Here is a 21642-nt window from a genome sequence, read left to right as displayed (position 1 = left end):
CTAATGGTTAGCTTTATTTAAATCAGTCCATGCCTCATTTCAGGCAATAACAATATTACAAAGATTTACTTGGGCAGTGTCACAACAGCCGCTCTAAAATGTGTCAATCCTTTGAATAATTGTCAGGTGTTATATTTTTTTCTCCTCAGACTTTGAAATCATTGGTCGTATAATACAGCTGTTATTGAAACCATACTAGATGTATACAGAAATATGATCCAGGGGTGCTGTCAAATTGAAAATAACTTGTTGATGCCTGAAAACCAGGGTCACCAACATAGGACGCGCGGACACCAGGAAGTCCCGAAGGACTGCATGTGTCTACAAGTCTGTTCTAAATAACTAATAGCTAGCCAGCAATAGGCCATTGTGATATCCATATGATAATGTGAACATTGGCAGAGATTTAGATAATCAGTATTGCATATTGATATTTATCTGTTTCAAAATTATTGTGAAAAATCATTAACACGATCAGTGTCCTCTCACAAAATTAGTTTTAATAATAATGGAAAAATAATTAATGGCATTTTGAATACATTTGTTATTTTAGAAGTGTGTCTCAAACTGTAGCCCTTTGCGTTAATCAGTATCCAGTAAGAAGCTCTCATTTTCAAAAAGATAGAGGATGGAAGGATTAATAAAAATGCAATCAAACCATCCCTGAAATGTGGTTCTTAAGTAGTAATCGTCTATCCACTGTAAACTAGATGTTTTGATGAACTTTGAGTCCTATAGAAGAAATAAATAAGCTCTATGTGGTAAAAATGTCCACTCCCCTGCTGCTCTTGATGAACTCTCTTTGCCAAATGCTTGACACTGCTTGCGTAAGTGAGGTTCTTTGGGAAAATAAATAAATAAATACTGCATTTACATGACAAAGCTAGATAGCTTGAGGGTGCAAGAGAAGGAGGGGTATGGTGTCTGGAGAGAGGGAGGAGGAATGAGGGAAGAGGTAGAATAGATGTCCCTCTTGCACACACGGTGGGATTGCTGATTGTCTGCCAGTCTTGAGACCTCTGCTGGATATGTTGGACGTAGAGGCAGAGGTTCTTGATGACGAGTCTGGATGGATTTACCTTCAGCTGTCCTACACGTGTGGATTTTGTTTCCAAATTACTTAGGAAATGACATTCAGCTGTTTTTGCTGAAAAACACGGGTTCAAGCTTTCTTAATTTTTCAAAGCAACTTGTTTTTCTTGGTTTGCTTAGGCCCTGTCACGAGATTACACATTTTGACTAGCTTTTCCAATACACTTTTTTAAGCAGTGTATTAAAACTGAACTTTTTTCCCCTTCAGGATTCTTTAACCTGGACCAAGTTGGACAAATATTTTGTTATAACTGGATATTAGACTGATATAGAGATGACTGGAGTCTTGCATACTGGACTAATACTATTTTCTGTTGTGGTAATAATATTCTAATACATTATATAAAAGCTTTATCCTAAGGTTATATTTGACTTAAAGCTTTGTATGTCAATGTAATCATGAATATGTAGTTTGAAGGAGTGAAAAAAGTCAGGACTTTAACATTGATAAGTGATAGTCCAACATAAATTACAAGAGTCACATCAACTTGACTTTTTCCTGTAGGTTGTGTGTGAGACTGAGCCAACGCATATTGGGACTGACAGAGTGGGCGATTCACATGGTAAGTCGCTGTTTATCAAATCCTTCAATCCAACCTCATGTCTTCTAAATCATCTTGATATGTGTCAATGTATAAGCCAAACATCTGACTCCTTAGGACAGTCCAAATTGGTTCACTTATCCTCACGTTGGGCGTTAGTCCTGGTCAATGAGTCACTAGACTTTTCCAGGGCTGAGAGCTCCTGCAGAAGTCAGTTCAGCTCACTTGCTACCTTGGACCACTTGGAGGTCCGGGAAGGGGCATTGGAGTTACTGCGTCAGGCCGGACATCAGTCACATGTCTGGATCAACAATCCCTCCAAATTGCCATCCAAGCCCTTGCCCCTGTCTAAGCAGTGTGAGTGAGCTCAGTGGCACTGTACAATCAGTATACCTGCTGCACATTGACAAACCCTGTGAAATTGAATAATTATTCCTGTATTCCTTTGTTTAGATGTACAGTTCTCAGCTCTAAACTTTCCAAAAACATCCAGAGAAGGCTTTGCTCGCATCAATAGGCCTTTCCCTGCTCTGTCATCAGTCAGTGTGTGTATCCGTATTCAGTGGGACCCAGAATGGAACGAAGTGTCCACCATCTTCTCCTATGCTGCTCGTGTGTTTACCAATGAATTCCTTCTACGAGGTCAGGGTGACATGCAGGGGCGAGTCCTCCTGGCACTCATTGTCCATGGAAAACATCTTCCATATAAAGCATATTTCACTAATGATGGTGGATGGCATCACATCTGTGTCACATGGAGCAGCAGTCTCTGGGCTATCTATGTGGATGGTGAAAGGAAGGATATGGGATCTGGCTCAGACACTTTGAGAGATATCCATGCTGATGGGATACTTATTCTGGGTCAGGACCAAGACTCATTTGGAGGGAATTTCACTGAACCCTTTTTTGGAAATATCACGGACTTAAATGTTTGGAATATATCTCTGGAAAGCCGCCACATCCGCGCTTTGAATGGATGTGCAGCCATGAATCAGGTCATGCTTTTCAGATGGAACCTAGACCATCTGATTAATCACCCAGCTGTCAAGGAGGTCCAGGCCCTTCTGTTTTGTCCAGGTATGATCGTATGTACAGTTAGTCCAGCTGCATGAACTTTCATGTTTCTTTTCATGAACTGCACTTTTCATAACTTTTATTTTTTTAAATAATTGTCACGTATCGTGGTGTACTTGCTGTTCAAAGACTCTGAGTTCACATCTGTGTGGGTTCAATGCTACATTTCCCATTGTGGTCAATGTGAGAGCAAATGGATGTCTCCAACCGCAGCCCAGTTTGTGTTGCTCAAGATGGGTCACTATGTGATGATAGCAACTTTGTCACTCCTCCAGCTAACTGTAAATGTTCTGCACTGCTACTATGACCATCTGTGATGCGTTACTGACCGAAGGACATTTAAAATATTTTAGGATTTGAGGCCTTTGCTCCAGGTGATGTACTATATAATACAACTAATATTTTAATTAATATATAATAAAAGTAAATATTTTCAAATAACATAAACTATAGGTAGTATTCACATGATGTCACTGAACTACGCCCATTGACCCATATTGTGTGCCGCTTATGGGTGCAGAGAATGTCAACTGTCAAATGTGACCAAACAAATGAACTGAGAGTCCGGAGAAGAAATACATGGACTGCAAGCATAAATTGAAAATATTTCCAACCGAGAAAGTCTACCAAATTGAGTTCTGACCATTTTGTTTAAAATAATAAGTATTATTTTAAGATTGTTAAAACGCGTTTTACTATATTGCCAGTAATGGCTAGCTCTGGCTAATAGGCCGAGTGGTCAAATGTAGGGCTGTCAAAATGAACACTCTAAAAACAGTTGGGTCAAAAGTAACCCTATTATGGGGTTTTTTTTTTTAATGACCAATCCAAATTATGGGTCAATTTGGCCCAACTTTCTGGGTTGTTTTATACAAAATAACCCAATATTTTTGACCCAAGTAAAGGATCTGACCTATATTTAAGAGTTGTTTTACGCTAATAGACCCCTTTCTTGACTCAAATTTGGGTCAACTTGACCCAAGTAGAGGATCGGTCCATTTTTGACCCATCGTTGGATTATTTTTACCCAAATGTTTTTAGAGTGAAAACGTTAACTCTGAAGATTAATGTAAATTGTATTAACGCATTAAAAAAATAACTCCTTTAACTCAGTGTGCAGTCAAACTTGACAGAGTCACCGGCGGGAAGATGAAAAAACATGGATTATAGGTAGTTTTACTTTCTGATTTACTTGCTTTAATGCTTGTTGGAGAACTCTAAAGTAATTTGTGCACTTTGCAGAGCCAAATGCAAAATACCCTGCTCAAGTTACCTCCACGGGGCCTCGCAGATCAACAAGTCTGTAGTGTGCTGCTTGTGGACACAACTAAACCTGGTAGCAAGAAGTTCTGAGAAATGTTTCTATGAGAAAAAAGATGACCTGTAAAGCGGAGTCAATTTTTATCGTTTTAGCTGTTGTATTTTACAGGGGAAGTATTCTATTCAAGGATCAAAGAAAGCTATTAGAACAGTCTGATTCTAAATATATGTTCTACTTGATAATTTTAAATGAATTTAAAGATTTTACTCAAGTAAATATCTGTTACAAGATTTGAAGAAAAAAAGTGAAGCAGAAGCAGAAAATTTTGATTAATTACGGAAAATTGTGCAATTAATTAGTTTACAAATGTACTGGTAATCGTTTGACAGTACTAGTCAAAAGTTTCGATTTTGGGATTTCCAAATATTCTCCTTAAGGTCACTATTTTCCTTTCCCAGCAGTCCAAAAGTTGAAATTGTAGTCAAAGTGTATGAAAATGAGTGATGAGTCAAAAATGTTGTTGTAGTAAACATGCTAGTGCGAGCTAGTGCGGTCGGGGAGCTAGCTAACTTGATCTCAAAATAACCAGACACTCTTTGCCTCTAATTCACAAATTATTTATATAAATGCACATAGCAACTGATAAAAGCCAAAAGTACACCATAATTTGACCCTACAACAGCACATAAGCGAACAGATGACACAAGTACGTCTGTGTTTTGGGCTTGAGCTATCCTACCTCACAGCATATGTGAGTCCCAACACTGGCAAATGTTTGTATTCCAATCGATTCCATTCATCAAACAAAATCTAAACAGTAAGAACAGCTGTGGCGCTGTAAAAGTAGACACACCAAATAGCGCTGACTGAGCTCACGTTGTCCCATGACATCAGTGAAATCACGACTATCTATACATTGTATAGAAAGTAATTTGCCTCGTTCTAGACCTTAAAGTCTTGTACACAGAAGTGCCAAATAAGAAAGTAAGAATTCAGGGGGCGGCATGGCTCAGTGGTAGAATTGTCATCTGCTATCCGAGAGGTTGTGGGTTTGATCCTCACCCTTGGTGACCATGTCGAAGTGTCCTTGAGCAAGACACTGAACCCCGATTTGCTCCCAGTGAACCTGGGCAGCAGCCGTCCACTGGTGAATGTTTGTGTGGTTTCTAACCCTGAACAGGTACTTAGGAATCCTGCCAGTTTGGCTTATTTGTAGGTGCTTCTACTCAACTGACAGATGTTACGGCCTCTTTGGCTCAATAAGTGACCGCAACATATAAAAGACGCCAGAAAATAATGAGTGAGAAGAAAAAAGCATTTTTTTAGCCCAATCAAAAATAATTTAAAATTAACAAACAAAAGTACTGGAGACCCCGACCAAAATGAAAATAAATGGGGCCAATCCCAGTCAAAGGCTGTTGGATCAAGTGTTGTCCCCCTAATCTAGAAAAAGACAAAAATCAAAATCAACAAAGAAACAATCAATTAATGGTGCTACCGGCGGTCACCAGCCCAAACTAAAACAATAAACTAAAACAAGAAAAACTCCAGCATGCTCATGACGGGAGCTGGGCAGCTGTGTAAAAGGAGAAAAAGGACAAAAGGTTAAATAATACAAAAACAGATCAAAAAGAAAAAAACACCCCTCACTTCCTCACCACTCCCCTAATTATCCCGCTGATGACTGATTGTTACCAGGTGTGGATAGGTAGTCAAAAGAAAACTGGAGCTCCTAATGACGAGAGGGAGTGCAGGCTGACCACCCCGTAACAACAGGTAGACGAGCTTTTGAGTAGAAGCACCTATGGCTAAAGCCATAGTGTTGCAGGGTTTTTACTTTATGGATCTGGATTTGACACCTCTGCTATGCACAAAGCACAGTCTAAACTGCCATGCACCCTAAATAATGCTTCCATGTGCGCTTCATAAAGGCATGGTCAGAAGTTTTTCCGTTGCTATTTGTAAACACAACATTCAAAACTGATGCTCGAGTGTCCAAATGTGCACACTACTCCATATATTGTACCCTAACAAAGGGTCACAACAGAGGGGTGTCCGAATATCCAAAAGAAAAAAAATGTGGGGCACTCAAAATTACCCACAATGTACTTTGAAAAGTAGTGAACATCGATGGTCACTCAAATGTTTTATATAGACCACAATGCATTGTGAGTATGAAAAAAAAATGGTGCGAGCGACAGCGCAAGTGCGAGAATCGAAGCACTACATTAGCTATATGTACATTAACAACATTAGTTTTAAGCTAGACACAAAAATGTATAATTTGGACAAAAATTTGGATTTTAAGATTTCTCCACAAATAGCCTCCTTGATGCGAGTGTTGAACCATTATAACATTTTCATTTTCTTTATGTGACCAAAAGCATTTGAGATATAACATCCATAATTAGTTTATCCATGATAAACTTGTCACAGACCACACCAAATGGCAAATAATCGAATTCACAAAAAAAATATTAAATCATATTTCCCACTGCAGTTTTATGGCCTCATTTAGACAAGAAAATACCACAAAGAACAACAATAAATGACTCAGAAGATGAATTGCAAGCTTAATTTGACAAAGTCGAGGCTGATTCCAACTGTTGAGAGTGCAAACTTCCGAAACTTTTACAGGGTTCAAATCTTGGATCATGTCCCTGCTATAGGAATTTACTTTCCTGTGATCTTTTAACAGTTACTGAAAATTTGGTGTTGTTATATAATATTTTTCCTAAGATACTGGTTGCTATAGACATTTCAAAGGTGCAATGACCAAAACTTTAAACCATTTTTTCTCAAAACTAGGGATTTCAACTTGGCAACATTCAATTTGCTTCAAATTTGTCAATTTTTGAGGTATGTCCATGTATTATATATCATTTTAAAGGGAATTAAGTGTGGAATTTGAAGACTGTAAACGAATATTAAAATGTTGATTTGATTTGATTTTTTTTACACAAAGACACTTTTGCCAGAGCCGGTCATATAGGCTACTACGGAAATAGTTTGTTTAGTTAACAAAGCAAATACAATACAGTTTTAAAACATTTTAATTCACAATAAATAGTCTCAGATGTATGCGTCGGTGCGTCATGACATGTACGGTGGTCATGTGATATACGACGAGGAGCAAGTAATGAGCTAGCTGTTTGAATCGCTAGAGTAAGAGCACTCTGTACAGACCCTTTTCACCAAATTTGAATATCATGGAGAAGTTAATTTATTTCCATAATTCAATTCAAAAAGTCTAACTTTCATAGATTATATCAATCAATCAATTTATTTCACAATAATCTTTATTTCAGACTCAAAGAAGGTCCATAAAATAACATAAATGGGACAAACAAAAAATAGATAATACAATTACAAACAATACAAGCACTCTCTCCAGCGCCCCCAGAGCCCAGAGGTGTACCTTACACTACTGTGCTCAGGTCTTATATGAACATTTAAAATTTCATTTTCAGAGTCCATGATTCTCATTAAAAATGTATATACAAAGTTCTGTATAACAGCTTTTAAGGTGGGTATATTGTTCTGCACAAACAGCTGACTGGCACTTGTCCACAGGAGCCTCAGAGAATCATTGTATGCAACTTGCAGCTTTCTGAATCAATAAACCGTGTATACCAGCACCACAGCGGGGCAGTGTAGAGCAATGTGCTATAGGCATTAAACAAAGCTATTTTCACTTTCTCTGTGCACATTCCAAATTTTCGTACCAGAATATTAGGACTGTCCATACAATTTACAATACTGCCTTTGAATGTAATCATTATCAGAGAGATCACTCCTAATGATGTGACCAAGATATTTTTACTTTATCCACCATAGATTCAGGGCCCACAATTTAAGTTATTGCAAGTTTTTGTTTATTTTTACATAATTTGGGCTTCCAGATCATAAAACCCATGAAAACAGGATTTACATTTTTTTTTTGGAAAAATTTGAATACTGTGAAGAAATCACCATGCATACTTCCCAGTGTTTTGCATGGTTGGGAATCCCTTCGCCTTAATCACTGCCTCGATGCGCCGTGACATTGCCTAGGAGTCCTGAAATCCCAGGCTTTCTTGATGCTTGCTGTCAGGTCTTTGTTTTTGGGTCTGGTGGCCCTCGTTTTCCTCGTGACAATACAGCATTACAACTACAAGAGGAAAATGAGTGCTACAATACAGTATTATCAAGAGGAAAATGGGGGCTACTACAACAAGACTTCGGCCTAATTGGACAGATTTTAAAAGTTATATTGTTAAGTGCATCTATTAGTGCTGAAATAAGTTTCAATTTTTAACACATATTGTTGCAAAGTCTTGTCTTTTCAATCTGACTGTGTAATTGGCACTTGTGTGACGTGTGGGCAGAAAAACAACAGCAGATGGCGCTACAAGGCTGCAGAACGCTGCAGATCCAGCCAGATCAGCACCCACTAATGAGTCTGTTTGACTGCGCTGAGCCACTGCCATTTATCTGCATGAGTAGCAGAGGTAGGTCTCATTTTATTTTAACATCGCAATTTCAGAGGTACTAATTTATCAACAGCCAGTCCCAAATATTCATAACTTGTCATCCAATAATTGGAACTGTATGTAAAACGTCTTCAATTAGGCTTGATCACTAAACACACTAAAATGGAGAAAAATGACAAGTAGCACTTTCAAGAAATGTTGCACAGAGAAGGTGCAGAAGAGAAGAAAAGAGAAATTGTTGTAGTGTACGTATTATTTGCCATTAATGTTCTAATGACAATCTATCAAATGAAGCAAATGAAAACAAAATTGTATTTTGAAGTATGCAAAATGATCCATACTGCATATGAAACTAATGATAGTTAAATTTACTGTATTTGTTGTCATCTGCAAAGCCTTGTTATTGCAATAAAATTTTTGAATCCATGCACTTAGTACTAAGCAGGCCTACAATCAAAATGTGAACTGAAATGCATCTTTCACACATCACATCACTGCACTTACACCATGCTTTGTTGTTGTTGTTGTTGTTGTTGTTGTTGTTTTTAAACCAGAACGCTACCTGAAGATCAAACTGATTAGTGACTCCCAAAGCGCTCAGCCTACTGCCTTTATGAATCATCTGATGAAGCTTTCCAATAACAGCCAGGTAGACAGTCCAGACATTTTTACCTATTCATACTCATTCTTCTCTTTATCCTTCCATGAGTTTATATTTATTTACTATTCCTAAGCGTTGCACACAACATTAAATTACTCAGTGGCCTTGTGATTGAGTGTCCATCCTGAGACTGGGAGGTTGTGGGTTCAATCCCTGGCCGGGTCATACAAAAGACTATAAAAATGGGACCCGTTTGCCTCCCTGCTTGACACTCAGCATTAAGGGTTGGAATTGGGGGGTTAGATCACCAAATGATTCCCGAGCGCGGCTCCTGCTGCTGCTCACCGCTCCCACAGGGGATGGGTCAAAAGAGGAGAATGAATTTCACCCCACTTAGTTGGGTGTGACAATCAGTGGTACTTTAGTTCTAATAAAGTTGGGACGTTGTGTAAAACATACATACAACATTTAATACTATGTATAAAAGCACACTCCTCACTGGCTTCGCAGCCAGACAGGGGTCTTATATTCCATATCTAAAATAAATAATAATCAAACTAATTAATTGATTTTAATATGGATTAATCCTGGAATTATCCTGGAATTATTACTGTATTATTTGATTGTACTTGTATTAAAACGGACAATCTGCTCAATAATCATGTGTATCAATCTATGCATGCAGCTAGTTGTGTGGATGGGTATAATTGTAACAATGGGACAGGGGGGGCCAGGCCGAGAGGCTGCACTGCAATCTAGCATAAATATACATATAATTGTAAATAACAAAAATTATTCACAAGATATTCTAATAAAGCAATGCCTATATATTTTTCAAATTCATACATTTACATCATCAGATTTAGTCTGTTTTCCTAGTGTCAACTTCTGTTTGTCATATTCTTACCAATGTTGGTACGTGTTGTCTATTACCAGTGTTGCGCTATCCTAACCAATACATTTCCTTTGTTTCAAATGTTGGTAGAAAATTTACTAATGTCATTTAATTAACAATTCTTTACCTGTGGCAATACTCGTGTGTGTGTGAATATTTTTGTATTTCTGTTGTATTGTGTCAATGATAATAGCTTAATTAGATTTGAAACAAAAAGTTGCAAGTTAATTTTTGACGGAAGTGGTGAATGTTTTTTTGTTTTACAATGAATGTGTAAAAAGGGGTGGGATTTAATAAGTTTTCTTCTTCCCACTCCCTTTTAGGCATCTTGTTTCTACATTTAACATGCACTTTTCTTTACGTCTTTGTTACTGATGTCAATTGGGTTATGTTGCCTGAAATAAGAAAGAAAAACAGAATGCAACCTACATATAGTTGACTACAATACAAAGACATGCTGTATTGTTTAATGTTCAAACAGAAATGTTTTATTATTCTCTCATTTGGAAATTGTTGGCTGCAACATGTTCCAAAAAAAAGCTGGGACAGTCACAACAAAAGACTGGGAAAGTGGAGAAAATATAAAAAAAAACAAAAAACACCTGTTTGGATCATTCCAAAGGTGAACAGGTTCATTGGACAGTTATTAAAAGTGCATTCCGGAAAAGCTCAGATGTTCACTAACAAGGATGAAGAACTTTGTGAGCAACTGAGTGAGAAAAAAGTTGGACATTGAAATTTTTGGTTTGTACATCAGTATGTTGAAAAATGTCACCATGCTGAGTTGAAAGCCCACCAATGGTTACAGCAGTAGTATCTAAAGTTTTTCTTCCATGGGCCACATACAGGAAACATTTCAAGATTATTTTACTTTAATTTGTCAAGCACACCAAAATTAATCAATCAAGAAATTGCATCATGTTGCTATATGACAGTGTTATTTATTTATTTGTTTAAACTGCTACATGAACAACTTTATATAATGCAAATAGTTTAGTTTTACAAGATTTTGGGGGTGGTCGAGGCCCTGTAACCCATCAGAAGAAGTTGCAGTTGAATCCCATTTCTACATTCAGAACCAAAACAGGCGCAATATGTTGTAAAATGACAATTTTTAAAGCAGATACTTGGGAATCATTTATGTGATATGTTCACTTTTTGCACCTTGAGAGGGCAGAAAGTGGAGGAAACCATTTTTGTTTATAACAATTAATTATGTTTATTCATCACAGTCTTCTGAAGAGAAATGTCATTACTTATTTAATTGTAAAATTCTAATTTGCACTTTGGATATTTAAAAAAGCTCTATAGGACATAAAACATACGTATGCTGTGGGCCGCTAAAAATGGATGGGATGCCACAAATGACCCCCAGACCATAGTTTGAACATGACTTGTTTACTGTATTGTGAAACATGGGGGGTGGATGGGTAGTGCAATTCTTCAATATCTTGCCATTTTCAATAGATTGGTCAATAATTTGTCTAAATAAATAAACTCTCACACGTGTGAACTGACTGAATAGTATAGATTATTTTTTTTTAAATAAAATATAGAATTTATATATAATTTTTTGGGGGGCCCGATGGCAGAGACTATATCCTGTAAATTTGTTTGTGTATGTCTATAAAGGATATACAATTATGATAAACTATTAATTGCTTGTGTATATTAACATCCTGTGTCACCAGAATTTGAAATGTACATCCGGGCATTAATGAAAAGTAGCATAGATGGGTTAGTGCAATCTATCATGCTATCAGACATATATATCCCAGACCTAACTTTGCAGTATTGGTATTGTAAATGATCTAGAAGAATACAGGAGGTCTGTCTGTGCTCTCAGGCAGTACTGGGACAGCAGTCATCAGGGCTGAGCAGCCTGGCCGAAGCTTCCACTCTGCTGGACGTGTCTGTCCAGGCTCTGCAGGACACAAGGCAGGAAGGACTCCAGCCAACAGACATGGTTTCCCTCATTCAGTTGCTGTCTCTGGCTGCTGATGTTCCCCCACAGCTTTCTGATTCAACCAACCACACCAAGGAGAGCGCCCAGGAGCTAAGTCAGCACTTCATCAGTGTGGCCGACAGCATCATCAGCCAGGACAATGCCTTCAAGTGGCAGGTCATCAAAGAGGTAGCATACACTGCATTGCACCTTCTTATCGCGTCTTTGTCTTGCTGCACTTTGGGCTCTGCTTTTGACCATTTTGAGTTATCATTCATGGCTGCTTGTATGGTATCAGAAACATACATGTGCAGAAAACAAACTCTACACAACCTTACAATTGGAGAATAAATAAACAAAATGCCTTTTTAGTGGGCTTGGTGCAGGTACAAGTACGTAGATAATATTATCATGATATCATTGCTGTTGTACATGTTTTTTTTCTTTCTGCACTGCTCTTTACCACATAACTATATACACAAATATCGGTCCGTTGTGGTGAAGAAGGAGCTGAGCCGAAAGGCAAAGCTCTCGATTTACCGGTCGATCTACGTTCCTGTCCTCACCTATGGTCACGAGCTGTGGGTCGTGACCGAAAGAACGAGATCCCGGATACAAGCGGCCGAAATGAGTTTCCTCCGCAGGGTAGCCGGGCTCTCCCTTAGAGATAGGGTGAGAAGCTCGGTCATTCGGGAGGGACTCAGCGTCGAGCCGCTACTCCTCCACGTTGAGAGGAACCAGTTGAGGGGGCTGGGGCATCTGGTTCGGATGCCTCCTGGGCGCCTCCCTGGGGAGGTGTTCCGGGCATGTCCTACCGGCAGGAGGCCCCGGGGACGACCCAGGACACGCTGGAGAGACTACGTCTCACGGCTGGCCTGGGAACGCCTTGGGATCCCATCGGAGGAGCTGGCTGAAGTGGCTAGGGAGAGGGAAGTCTGGGCTTCCCTGCTAAAGCTGCTGCCCCCGCGACCCGACCCCGGATAAGCGGAATTGAAGACGGAACGGAACGGAACGGAACAAATATCGAATTAACTTAGTTTTGTTTTTACTGGAACGGGAAAGCAAGTCAAAAATGTTCTTTACAATAATATGGTTTATGAAGCACCACTAGTCTAAACTCAGCATTCTGGTTAATATTTTGTTTGTGGAAAATGAGTTAAGCAGCAAAATCCACTCGGTTTTAGCCATCGCATATGGCGGCCATTTTGTCACTTGCTGTCAACTGAAAATTACATCTCAGTTGTTCAGGGCTTAAGTAACAATCATCCTTCCTTCATGTGGTATAAAAAATATGGTAAATATGTCTAGTCATATATATGTCACGCGAACGCCCCCTCATCTCGTATTTTCGAAAGAAATATGAACAATTTATAAAGGCATTATTATCTGCTACCCCAACTTTTTTTTTTATGGCAGGTAGACCGTGCTGTTCACCCGATGGCTAATTTACTGAATTTTAAACACGATAACTCAATATTTACAACACATAGGCCTACTTACCATCTGCATTCTGATGCATCCTCCTCCTCTTGTAGTGAATTAATAGATCTAAATGAATTTTCCCCATGCAGCAGGTTAAAATGAAATGTGTGTCCTGCGTCTCTGCTATGAGTATTTTTTTTACTATGACAACAAAAGCACATGAACAGGACTCTTAATTCCAGAATTTTTTTTCTCGTGTGTTCTGAAGCTAAGCCGTGATTAGATGTTTTCTCAGCCCCAAACAACTGTGACATCATATTCAGTCGACAGCAAGTGGCAAAAAGGCCGCCTCCAGAGATGGATTAAAATGGGTGGATTTTTCCACAAACGCAATATTAATCGCAATTCCCAGTTCAGGATGAGATCCTCTTTCACCCAAGTCCAGCAACAATTTTCTCAAAGCTGTATGATATTTTTCAGTATCCTAAAAAGAGAAATTTCAATAATTCATGATCATTACAGTCACTTCTTTAGGCAATTGAATAGAGTGAGTAGATTTCCGCCCCTCGCCACTAGAGGGCAATGTGTGTGTGTTTTTTCTTCCATAAATTGATGTACTGTGAGGTTGTCAGGGAAAAGTGAACAGTACCATCAATTACGTTATCAAGCTCCTTATTTCTGGATGAAAGCATTTCCTAACTCAAATATTTTCACACATCTATCTTTTGCATTTTTCTCCATGGAACCTACAAGCTAAGGATACATTAAATACTGCACAGAAACTTCCATTTACACAAATTAATAGAAGGAATGAAGACAGAACTAAGTTTAAGCAATTTTCAATGTGGTAGAAAGTGTTATATAATTATCGCCTATTATCTATCCACTTTCTGCACATCTTGTTCTCATTCGTGTAACCACTACTTGGAATCTAGCTGAACTGCATGGTATACGCTGGAATGGCCACTCACAGGGCAAATAGACACACAACTGTTTATATTCACACTTATGGGCAGTTAAAGACATGTCTTCAATTTATCAAACCTGCATGATTTTGGAAAGTGGTAGGAAGCCAGGAGAACCTAAAGAAAAAATATCTACGCAAAGGGAGAACATGCAAACTACATACTGAGATAACCTGTGAGGCAGACGTGCTAACCACTATTCTGGGCTGCCTTTCATTAATACAAATAATAATAATTATTATTATTATCATTATTATTGTTGATGCTCACATAAGCCTGAATTGCACCTTTTTTTTCTTTTTTAAAATATCTTGTTCCACTCTGCAAGTGATGTGCTTGTGGATCCATATGGAAGCAACTCATGGCAAATGTGTTCGTATGAACGCTCGCCTCCCTTCCCCCTGGCCTCTCAATACTCCAAGGCCATCTCAGCCCAGATTCAATGGATGAGCATCTCTTTGACAAACTGTTGCCATGCTCTTGCTCAAACCGCCTCCTTGCCACACTGCCCCTGCTTGTATCCAAGGCTCAGCTCTCCTGAACATTGTGTTCAGAATGAGAGGTTTCAAAGCTGACAATGGAAAAATCCATGATTACCCCTGCATTATAGACACTTATCCATTGGACTTTATGAGTGTTATCCAGCCAAAATTGTATTTAGGCTCTGGAAACTGTAAAGAATGTTAAAAATATTTTGGATTGACACTGAGTAGGCTAAAATTATTGAAATATATTTTATTCAGTGCATTCATAAATAAGGGGTTCGGCCTATCAGTTACCTTTGACTACTAATGATCAATGTCGTAAAATATTTATCTTAGAAGACAGGAACTCCATATTGTGGTCCATAATCATGTCATGAAATTGTCTGTTGTCAGAATATTTTGTGTATCCGCATGCTTTTGTATAGTTCTGTAGCTGATCTGTATAGGGGAGGGTGGTTGGTAACGTGCCAGTGTTGCATGTGCTATAGGTGGTGAATGGTCCCATGGATGTGGTGAAGAGTATTGACCGGATGGTGACCAACTTGAGCCCCAGGTTGATGGCAGAGAGAGATCACCTGACATTTCACAGCCCCAACATCAGTAAGTGTCACACAGCAGAGAACAACTTAATGGTGTCACCATTTATTTATTGGCTAAAACTTACAAAAGACTTGACTTGACTTTGAGACTTGGTTTTCAGGAGATTCAACTTGACTTTAAAATTTTAAAACATGCCTAAACAATATTTTCAACATGGTCTGTCATTAGTTTTGGTTTTGAAAGAAAATTATGTTTTTTCCATGCCAGAAACATCACTACAGAATTTTGCTGTTTGTTCTATTAATCTGCCCTGTCCCCCATTCACTCAAGCCTGCTGCTCTTGCTCATTCTTTCTACCTCTCATCAAATCCAGGGATGCCCTATCACCACCTCTCAAGAAATGACTGGATATTTAGTCAAGAGCGTCTTGATTTTATACTCAATGTGATGCCATGCTAAAAAAAAAAAAAGAGCTTAATATACAATAACAATGAAGTGACAGTTTTATGTATAGAACTAGACAAAGTGCACTTTCTGGAGAAATTGTGTGGGAGTGTTACATAGCTGAATGATAATAGCTGAATGCTTATGAAGTAAATTGAAAGATAAATTATGTGAAAATTACAAAGTATTAACTGAATTGATTTTTTTGAAATGATTAAAACTCAGCACTATATTGTGCAAATAAACAAGTAACATTGCTGATATGCATTAAGTGTTGATAAACTGTAATATGTAGTACTACTTTTAATCTTAGATTTTGATTAAGCTTCCTTTTGTCTGACATATGCGATAACATTGTGTAACATATTAATTCATTTTAGACTGCACTGTGTGTGGCTATGTATTATATTTTCTTTCTAGACACGTATTAATTTTTTGTTCACTGAGATTACTCTTCATTGTTAATGAATGCAGTTCCAGAAAGACTTGAGTGAAAGATGTACTTTAGCACTAATCACAGTGTGAAAAGGTTTTAAGTCGCGCTACTCATCTTTTGCTGAAAATTCTGCTTATTAGCCAAACCGGTACACTTGGCATTTTTGCCAATCACAGATCAGGGCTTAGACTATACACATTCATAATAATTTATAGAACTTCTAACACAATTTCAAATTACATATATGACATAACCATAACAGCAGGTTCATTAACTATTTTAAAGACAGATTTCTTACAATCAACAAGTTAGATAACATGTTGTAACAGCTACTCTAACACTCTAATTCGTTTTAGCTCATTAACTTATAATTTACTTTATTATTTATTTTTCAACATAGTCACCACAGCATATTAAAATAAAATGTACCAATAATCTAATGAGGACAATTTTTTAATTAATTTCACTGTACAGTGAACCGAGTCAGTGGTTCTAAACAGGCCACCCATATGAGTGTCACGATGTGGGTGGAGAACCCAAATGCAGGGAGGCAGGAGAATCCCGTTCCGGGGTTCTGAGTGGATTGTATTAAAGAAAAGAGGACATACTGCTTAGAAGAATCCAATCAAATGGAGTTATTTATAAAGCAGATTTAAAAACAGAGTTCACCAAAGTGCCGTCACTTCAGTAGAAGTGTAAATAAAATACAGCACAAAACGCATGCAACAAACAACCAAACAAAGTGGAACTTTTTAAATTTATTATCATTATTATATTATATATGTCTATATATACTTTTTCCAAGCAGATTTTAATGTTTAAAAGTTTTTTTATTCCAGTCTTTCAATTTTTTTTTTTATCTCAGTATTTTATTATTTGTAAAACATCTTCATGTATGTATTACAAATACTCCATGAAATAATATTTATTCTTCTTCGTATTATTATTATTATTATACAGTGAGAATTAAGAGTTTGGACACACGTGCCAGATGCTTTACTTTATGTAACATGCTGTACATCTCTATTCCTTATTATCAGTACCTTTTTCATTGATAGTTTCATAAATCACATGGTTATAGCTTTATAGTGGGGTGTTTAGGAACCATGTATTTTTGTGAAACTTAAAGGACTCAAATGCAGAGACTCTGGTGAAAGTAGAAGTTCCGATTCAACTCTTGTACTAAAATACTTGCAACTATTCTCAGTAGAAAATTACAGCCTTTGAAATGTGCTTAAAAACAAAAGCAAAAATGTTTTTTTTTTTACTCTGTTACATGCAATGCCTGTTTTGCTAACGTGGTACAACATTTTATGTACCTAAAATAGTTTCCCTCTTTTATTACCTTATATAAATCTTGTACTGTTGATTAGCATGCTGTTTAAATTATCAATTAATGACAACTGAAAAAAATAGCTCACTTAAATGTGTTTTATTTTTCAGATGGATTTTTTTTTATAATGGCAGAATCGGGTGTGTTTTTTTAGACTCAACACACCAAGAAGCATTAGCAACATCAAACAATTGTGTTAAATAAGAACATGAATGGGGAATACCTTGCTTCACTGAATAAGTTGCCGTCGTTGTTAATGCTGCCTAATTCATGTTCCTCTATGTCACTGCTCTCCTTATAATTTCCAACATATAATATTCCAAAGCTTACATTGTTTTTGCATCGTGTCATCATTGCGGGAGGTTGAAAAAAAGTACTGTGTAAAATACAGATCTCTGTTTTCAAATGCAGGGAGTAAAAGTAAAAAGTAGGGATGTTTGATGCCACTTTTTTGAGACTGACTCGAGTAGTCACCGATGCCAAATACCGATGCCTCTAGTACTTCTTCAAAAACTATGATGGATAATTTTAAAGAAAGACCTATAACCCAATATAGCATTTTTAACTTAAAGTTGCATGAAATGAATGGCAATTTTCTATTGTCTGTTTTTCTACTTGTTCACACAATTCAGTGCATATTTTGTGTAGCGCACACAATAAAATGACTTAGATTAAAAAAATTATTTTGATAAATAATTAATTAATTAAATAAATACAATTAAACTAACAATCCAGTGGCCAGAAAAAGCCCCATTCAAAACGTGTGGTTGTGCATCTTAATGGGCATCTGTCAGACATATGTATGCTTGCCTTTTAGTTCCTAATCCTAAAGGATGACCAATATTGGTATCGGCCACTGTCGCAAGTAACGATACCTTGAAATAAGGCCGGGTATACTCGCCCATCCCTAGTAAAAAAGTATTCAGAAAAATGATACAATGCTCATATACTAAAACTCAACCTGAGTAATCTATTTCAGTACAATAAAGTGTTTCCATAGTATGTTCTCTTAAAGCAAAGTTCCACCTTTAATCTGCTTTACTCTCTTGTTATTTACAGAATTAGCCGTACAGCAGCAGAGGCTTCAGGAATCGTCATCCAAAGGAACAAGTTTCTGTGGGCCTGAGACTGAGAAACAATCCATCTCAGACTGCATTTCAGTGCCACATCAAAAGATCCAGGATCTCCTTAACAAAGGTGGACTGAACACTCCAAGAACCAATCTTGTTCTTTCACTTACATTCACTTAAATCAATTGCATATTTAGACTTACAGTATGTGTCACAACATAGTCACATCACTTTTTTTTGCAAAGGAGACACATTCAGTCATACGGCTGAATGCAACGACGATGAACAGACTTGAGAATGTGCAGCATGCATTCACATTTTTCCCTTCCAAGGTCATGCAATAAAGTGCAAATGGAGGCTCACAGTTGGGGTTTGCAACAATTAATTTATCCTGAACAATAAGTGATCCTAAATTAACACTTTCTCTGCATTGCTTCATTTATCAGCCTGGTGAAAGATGAGAATATCTTGTTAATCTTTTATTGTGCCTAATGTGCAGGATTCCATAAGCTCACCCTGGTCAACACGTGGTATGGTTCTCTGCGGCCTCTTTTCAATCCTGAAGAAAACATCAGTATGGTTCCTACTGTCACGGATGGCAGCCAAAGGTATTGGACAAGAAAATGTAGAGCTGTTCTTTTTTTTTTTAAAACAATTTGCAACAGTTTTATCCACAATGCACAACACCCTATATCCATTTAATATGTAAAACAAAACCTCTGCTTTTAGAACCACACTATTAGGTCCAATAGAACACGTTGTGAGCAATAGTTTGATGACAGAGATATGGAATTACTATATAGAGTATACTTTATTTATAAATTATATTTATTAGTAAATACAGTATGTTTTTTCCATCCAATTTTTTTTCCCAGCACTTATCATATTTATTTATTTGTCGATGGAAGCAATGTCAGTATTGAGAGATGTAAAATGAACTTTTGCGCTTTAGGTATTTGGGTACGATCCTGGGCTCCTCTGTCATATCCACCACAGTGCTGGGCGACAACCAACACGTCAGTACAGCTGTCCACTTTCAACTCCGTCACAAAGTGCAGGTAGTGAAGGACACTTGACTACAGTTTTCACAATTATTCTTTCAATCATACCATTTATTCCATTGTCTCTTTGTATCTAATAGAATCCGGCTGGTGCCGTATATGATCCAGTGTGCGCCTTCTGGGATTTTAATCTCACGTGAGAACACTTTGGAACAAAATAACAATTTGGAATTTTGCATGCCTTTCGAATACCAAAGTTATCTGACTGTAAGATCAAAACAATGACAATGCCCCAAACTGTTCAAGATATAACAATATTTCCATTCTTCCCATTCCTGTATTGCTTGAGATAAATACATGTCTGTGTCTATCTAGTCCAGAGGCTGGTGGCTGGTGGAATACCAAAGGGTGTGAGGTCGTTTCCAAACAATATGGTTACACTGTGTGCTACTGCAATCACACCACCAATTTTGCATTGCTACTGCAGGTCTATGAAGCCCAGGTAACCTTTACTCGGCTTTTTTGTCATCAGTGTTTGCTGCTATTTACTCATAGCTTCATTATGTACTTACTATACAGTGTGTGGGGTGCGTGTGTGTGTGCGTGCGTGCGTTTGTGTGTGATTTAGCCGAGCCCAGAAAACAAAAAAGCTTTGCAGGTGCTGACGTTCATTGGCTGTGGAGTGTCTCTGTGTGGCCTCCTCTTCACCTTGATCCTTTTCATTGCTGTAGGGTGAGTCACAAATATCACAGAGCACACCCTTTAAAGCGCAGAGGTTGGAAGCAGATTCAGATTCACATAAGGAAGAAAAAATAGACAGTTATGTTGAAGAGCATCAGAGAATTTCATTTTAAAATATGGTGGTTCGATTATATCTTTGATGACAATGTAATAGTGTACTTAAGGTCTCAAAATAATATTAATATTTCTTCATCATGTTCATTTGTTTGCCTTTATACAGGGTTCCTAAATCAGACCGCACCACTGTCCATAAGAACCTGATTGTTGCTCTCAGCACTGCTGAGTTGCTGTTAATGTGCAGTGACTGGGCATCTGCCAATGAGGTGAGAATATATAATACTTCTGTCACAAAACGCAGCACTCCGAGTAACACAAGGTTGTCAATAACTGAATACTTTGAGTTTGTTGAAAAAGAAGTCATCTTGCACAAAGGAAATAAATCATGTTTTGAGGAGGTGGTCCTGTCTTCAGGAATATAGCCATTTTTCAGCATCCTCTCTATTGCGAGGCCTATGTCAAGTTGACGTCGGATTGTAGTGCTTGCAAGGAAAATGTTGATCGTACCGCAAACCCCCTCAAAATAAAGGTGGAAGTCTGCAATTAAAGCACATCTTGTCCATTCATTTGAAATCTAAGCGTAATTCTAAGATCAGAAGCCAGTGTTTCCAACATGTGGAGCCAAGGCACTTATTTTGCATTAAAAAAAAAACACGGTAAACCAGTAAACAAAAACAAAAATTGCGCATACTGAAATAATTATCTTAACTCAATTTATTCAATTTATTTATTTGCAGGTAACCATGATTTGTCTGTTGTATTAATGGCAACAGACACACACATAAGTAGGTTTGACCTTTTTTGCAAATATTGTTCACAAACCAGTCTAAATCTGTGATAGTGAGCACTTCTACTTTGCCGAGATAATCCATACTACCTCACAGGTGTGCCATATCAAAATGCTGGTTAGACACCATGATTAGTGCACAGGTGTGTCTTAGATTGGCCACAATGAAAGGCTACTCTGAAAGGTGCAGGTGGGGACTGACTGTTTTTCTGAGGTCTCTATATATATATATATATACACACAGCCTGATGGCGAGCCAACCTGCTCAATGGACGTCCGTTGCTGGAGGTAACAACAACACAACTTTAAATAACTTTAAAATGGGAAATTAATGAAAAAGAAGGTGCTACTATTTACGTCCGCCGTAAAGTCAAAACGACGTAGGTCGCGTACAACGTAACTTGAGGACTCCCTGTATATATATTGGCACATTACTGACAAGTTCATTCATATTGTAACATGAAACAAGAAACTGAAAT

General features: G+C 37.7%; 1 protein-coding gene across 1 annotated transcript in view; it reads left to right on the top strand.

Moving 5' to 3' along the window:
- The first annotated feature begins 1002 nt into the window (after window positions 1–1002).
- adgrd2 (adhesion G protein-coupled receptor D2) overlaps window positions 1003–21642 on the top strand; it is a 73841-nt gene continuing 53201 nt past the window's right edge. Inside the window, exons 1-15 of the mRNA XM_086076431.1 lie at window positions 1003–1411; window positions 1598–1655; window positions 1752–1991; window positions 2088–2711; window positions 8337–8459; window positions 8996–9090; window positions 11784–12071; window positions 15243–15354; window positions 18567–18704; window positions 19077–19185; window positions 19530–19635; window positions 19719–19774; window positions 19954–20080; window positions 20207–20310; window positions 20540–20642. Of these exons, the coding sequence (XP_085932557.1) occupies window positions 1367–1411; window positions 1598–1655; window positions 1752–1991; window positions 2088–2711; window positions 8337–8459; window positions 8996–9090; window positions 11784–12071; window positions 15243–15354; window positions 18567–18704; window positions 19077–19185; window positions 19530–19635; window positions 19719–19774; window positions 19954–20080; window positions 20207–20310; window positions 20540–20642 (2328 nt within the window). The 5' untranslated portion in view covers window positions 1003–1366. The remainder of the gene's footprint in view (window positions 1412–1597; window positions 1656–1751; window positions 1992–2087; window positions 2712–8336; window positions 8460–8995; window positions 9091–11783; window positions 12072–15242; window positions 15355–18566; window positions 18705–19076; window positions 19186–19529; window positions 19636–19718; window positions 19775–19953; window positions 20081–20206; window positions 20311–20539; window positions 20643–21642) is intronic.

Source organism: Leptonotus elevatus, chromosome 5 (assembly GCF_054856555.1).
Source record: "Leptonotus elevatus isolate MCC_2025b chromosome 5, RoL_Lele_1.0, whole genome shotgun sequence".
Taxonomy (NCBI): Eukaryota; Metazoa; Chordata; class Actinopteri; order Syngnathiformes; family Syngnathidae; genus Leptonotus; species Leptonotus elevatus.
This window is presented reverse-complemented; position numbering and strand designations above follow the sequence as displayed.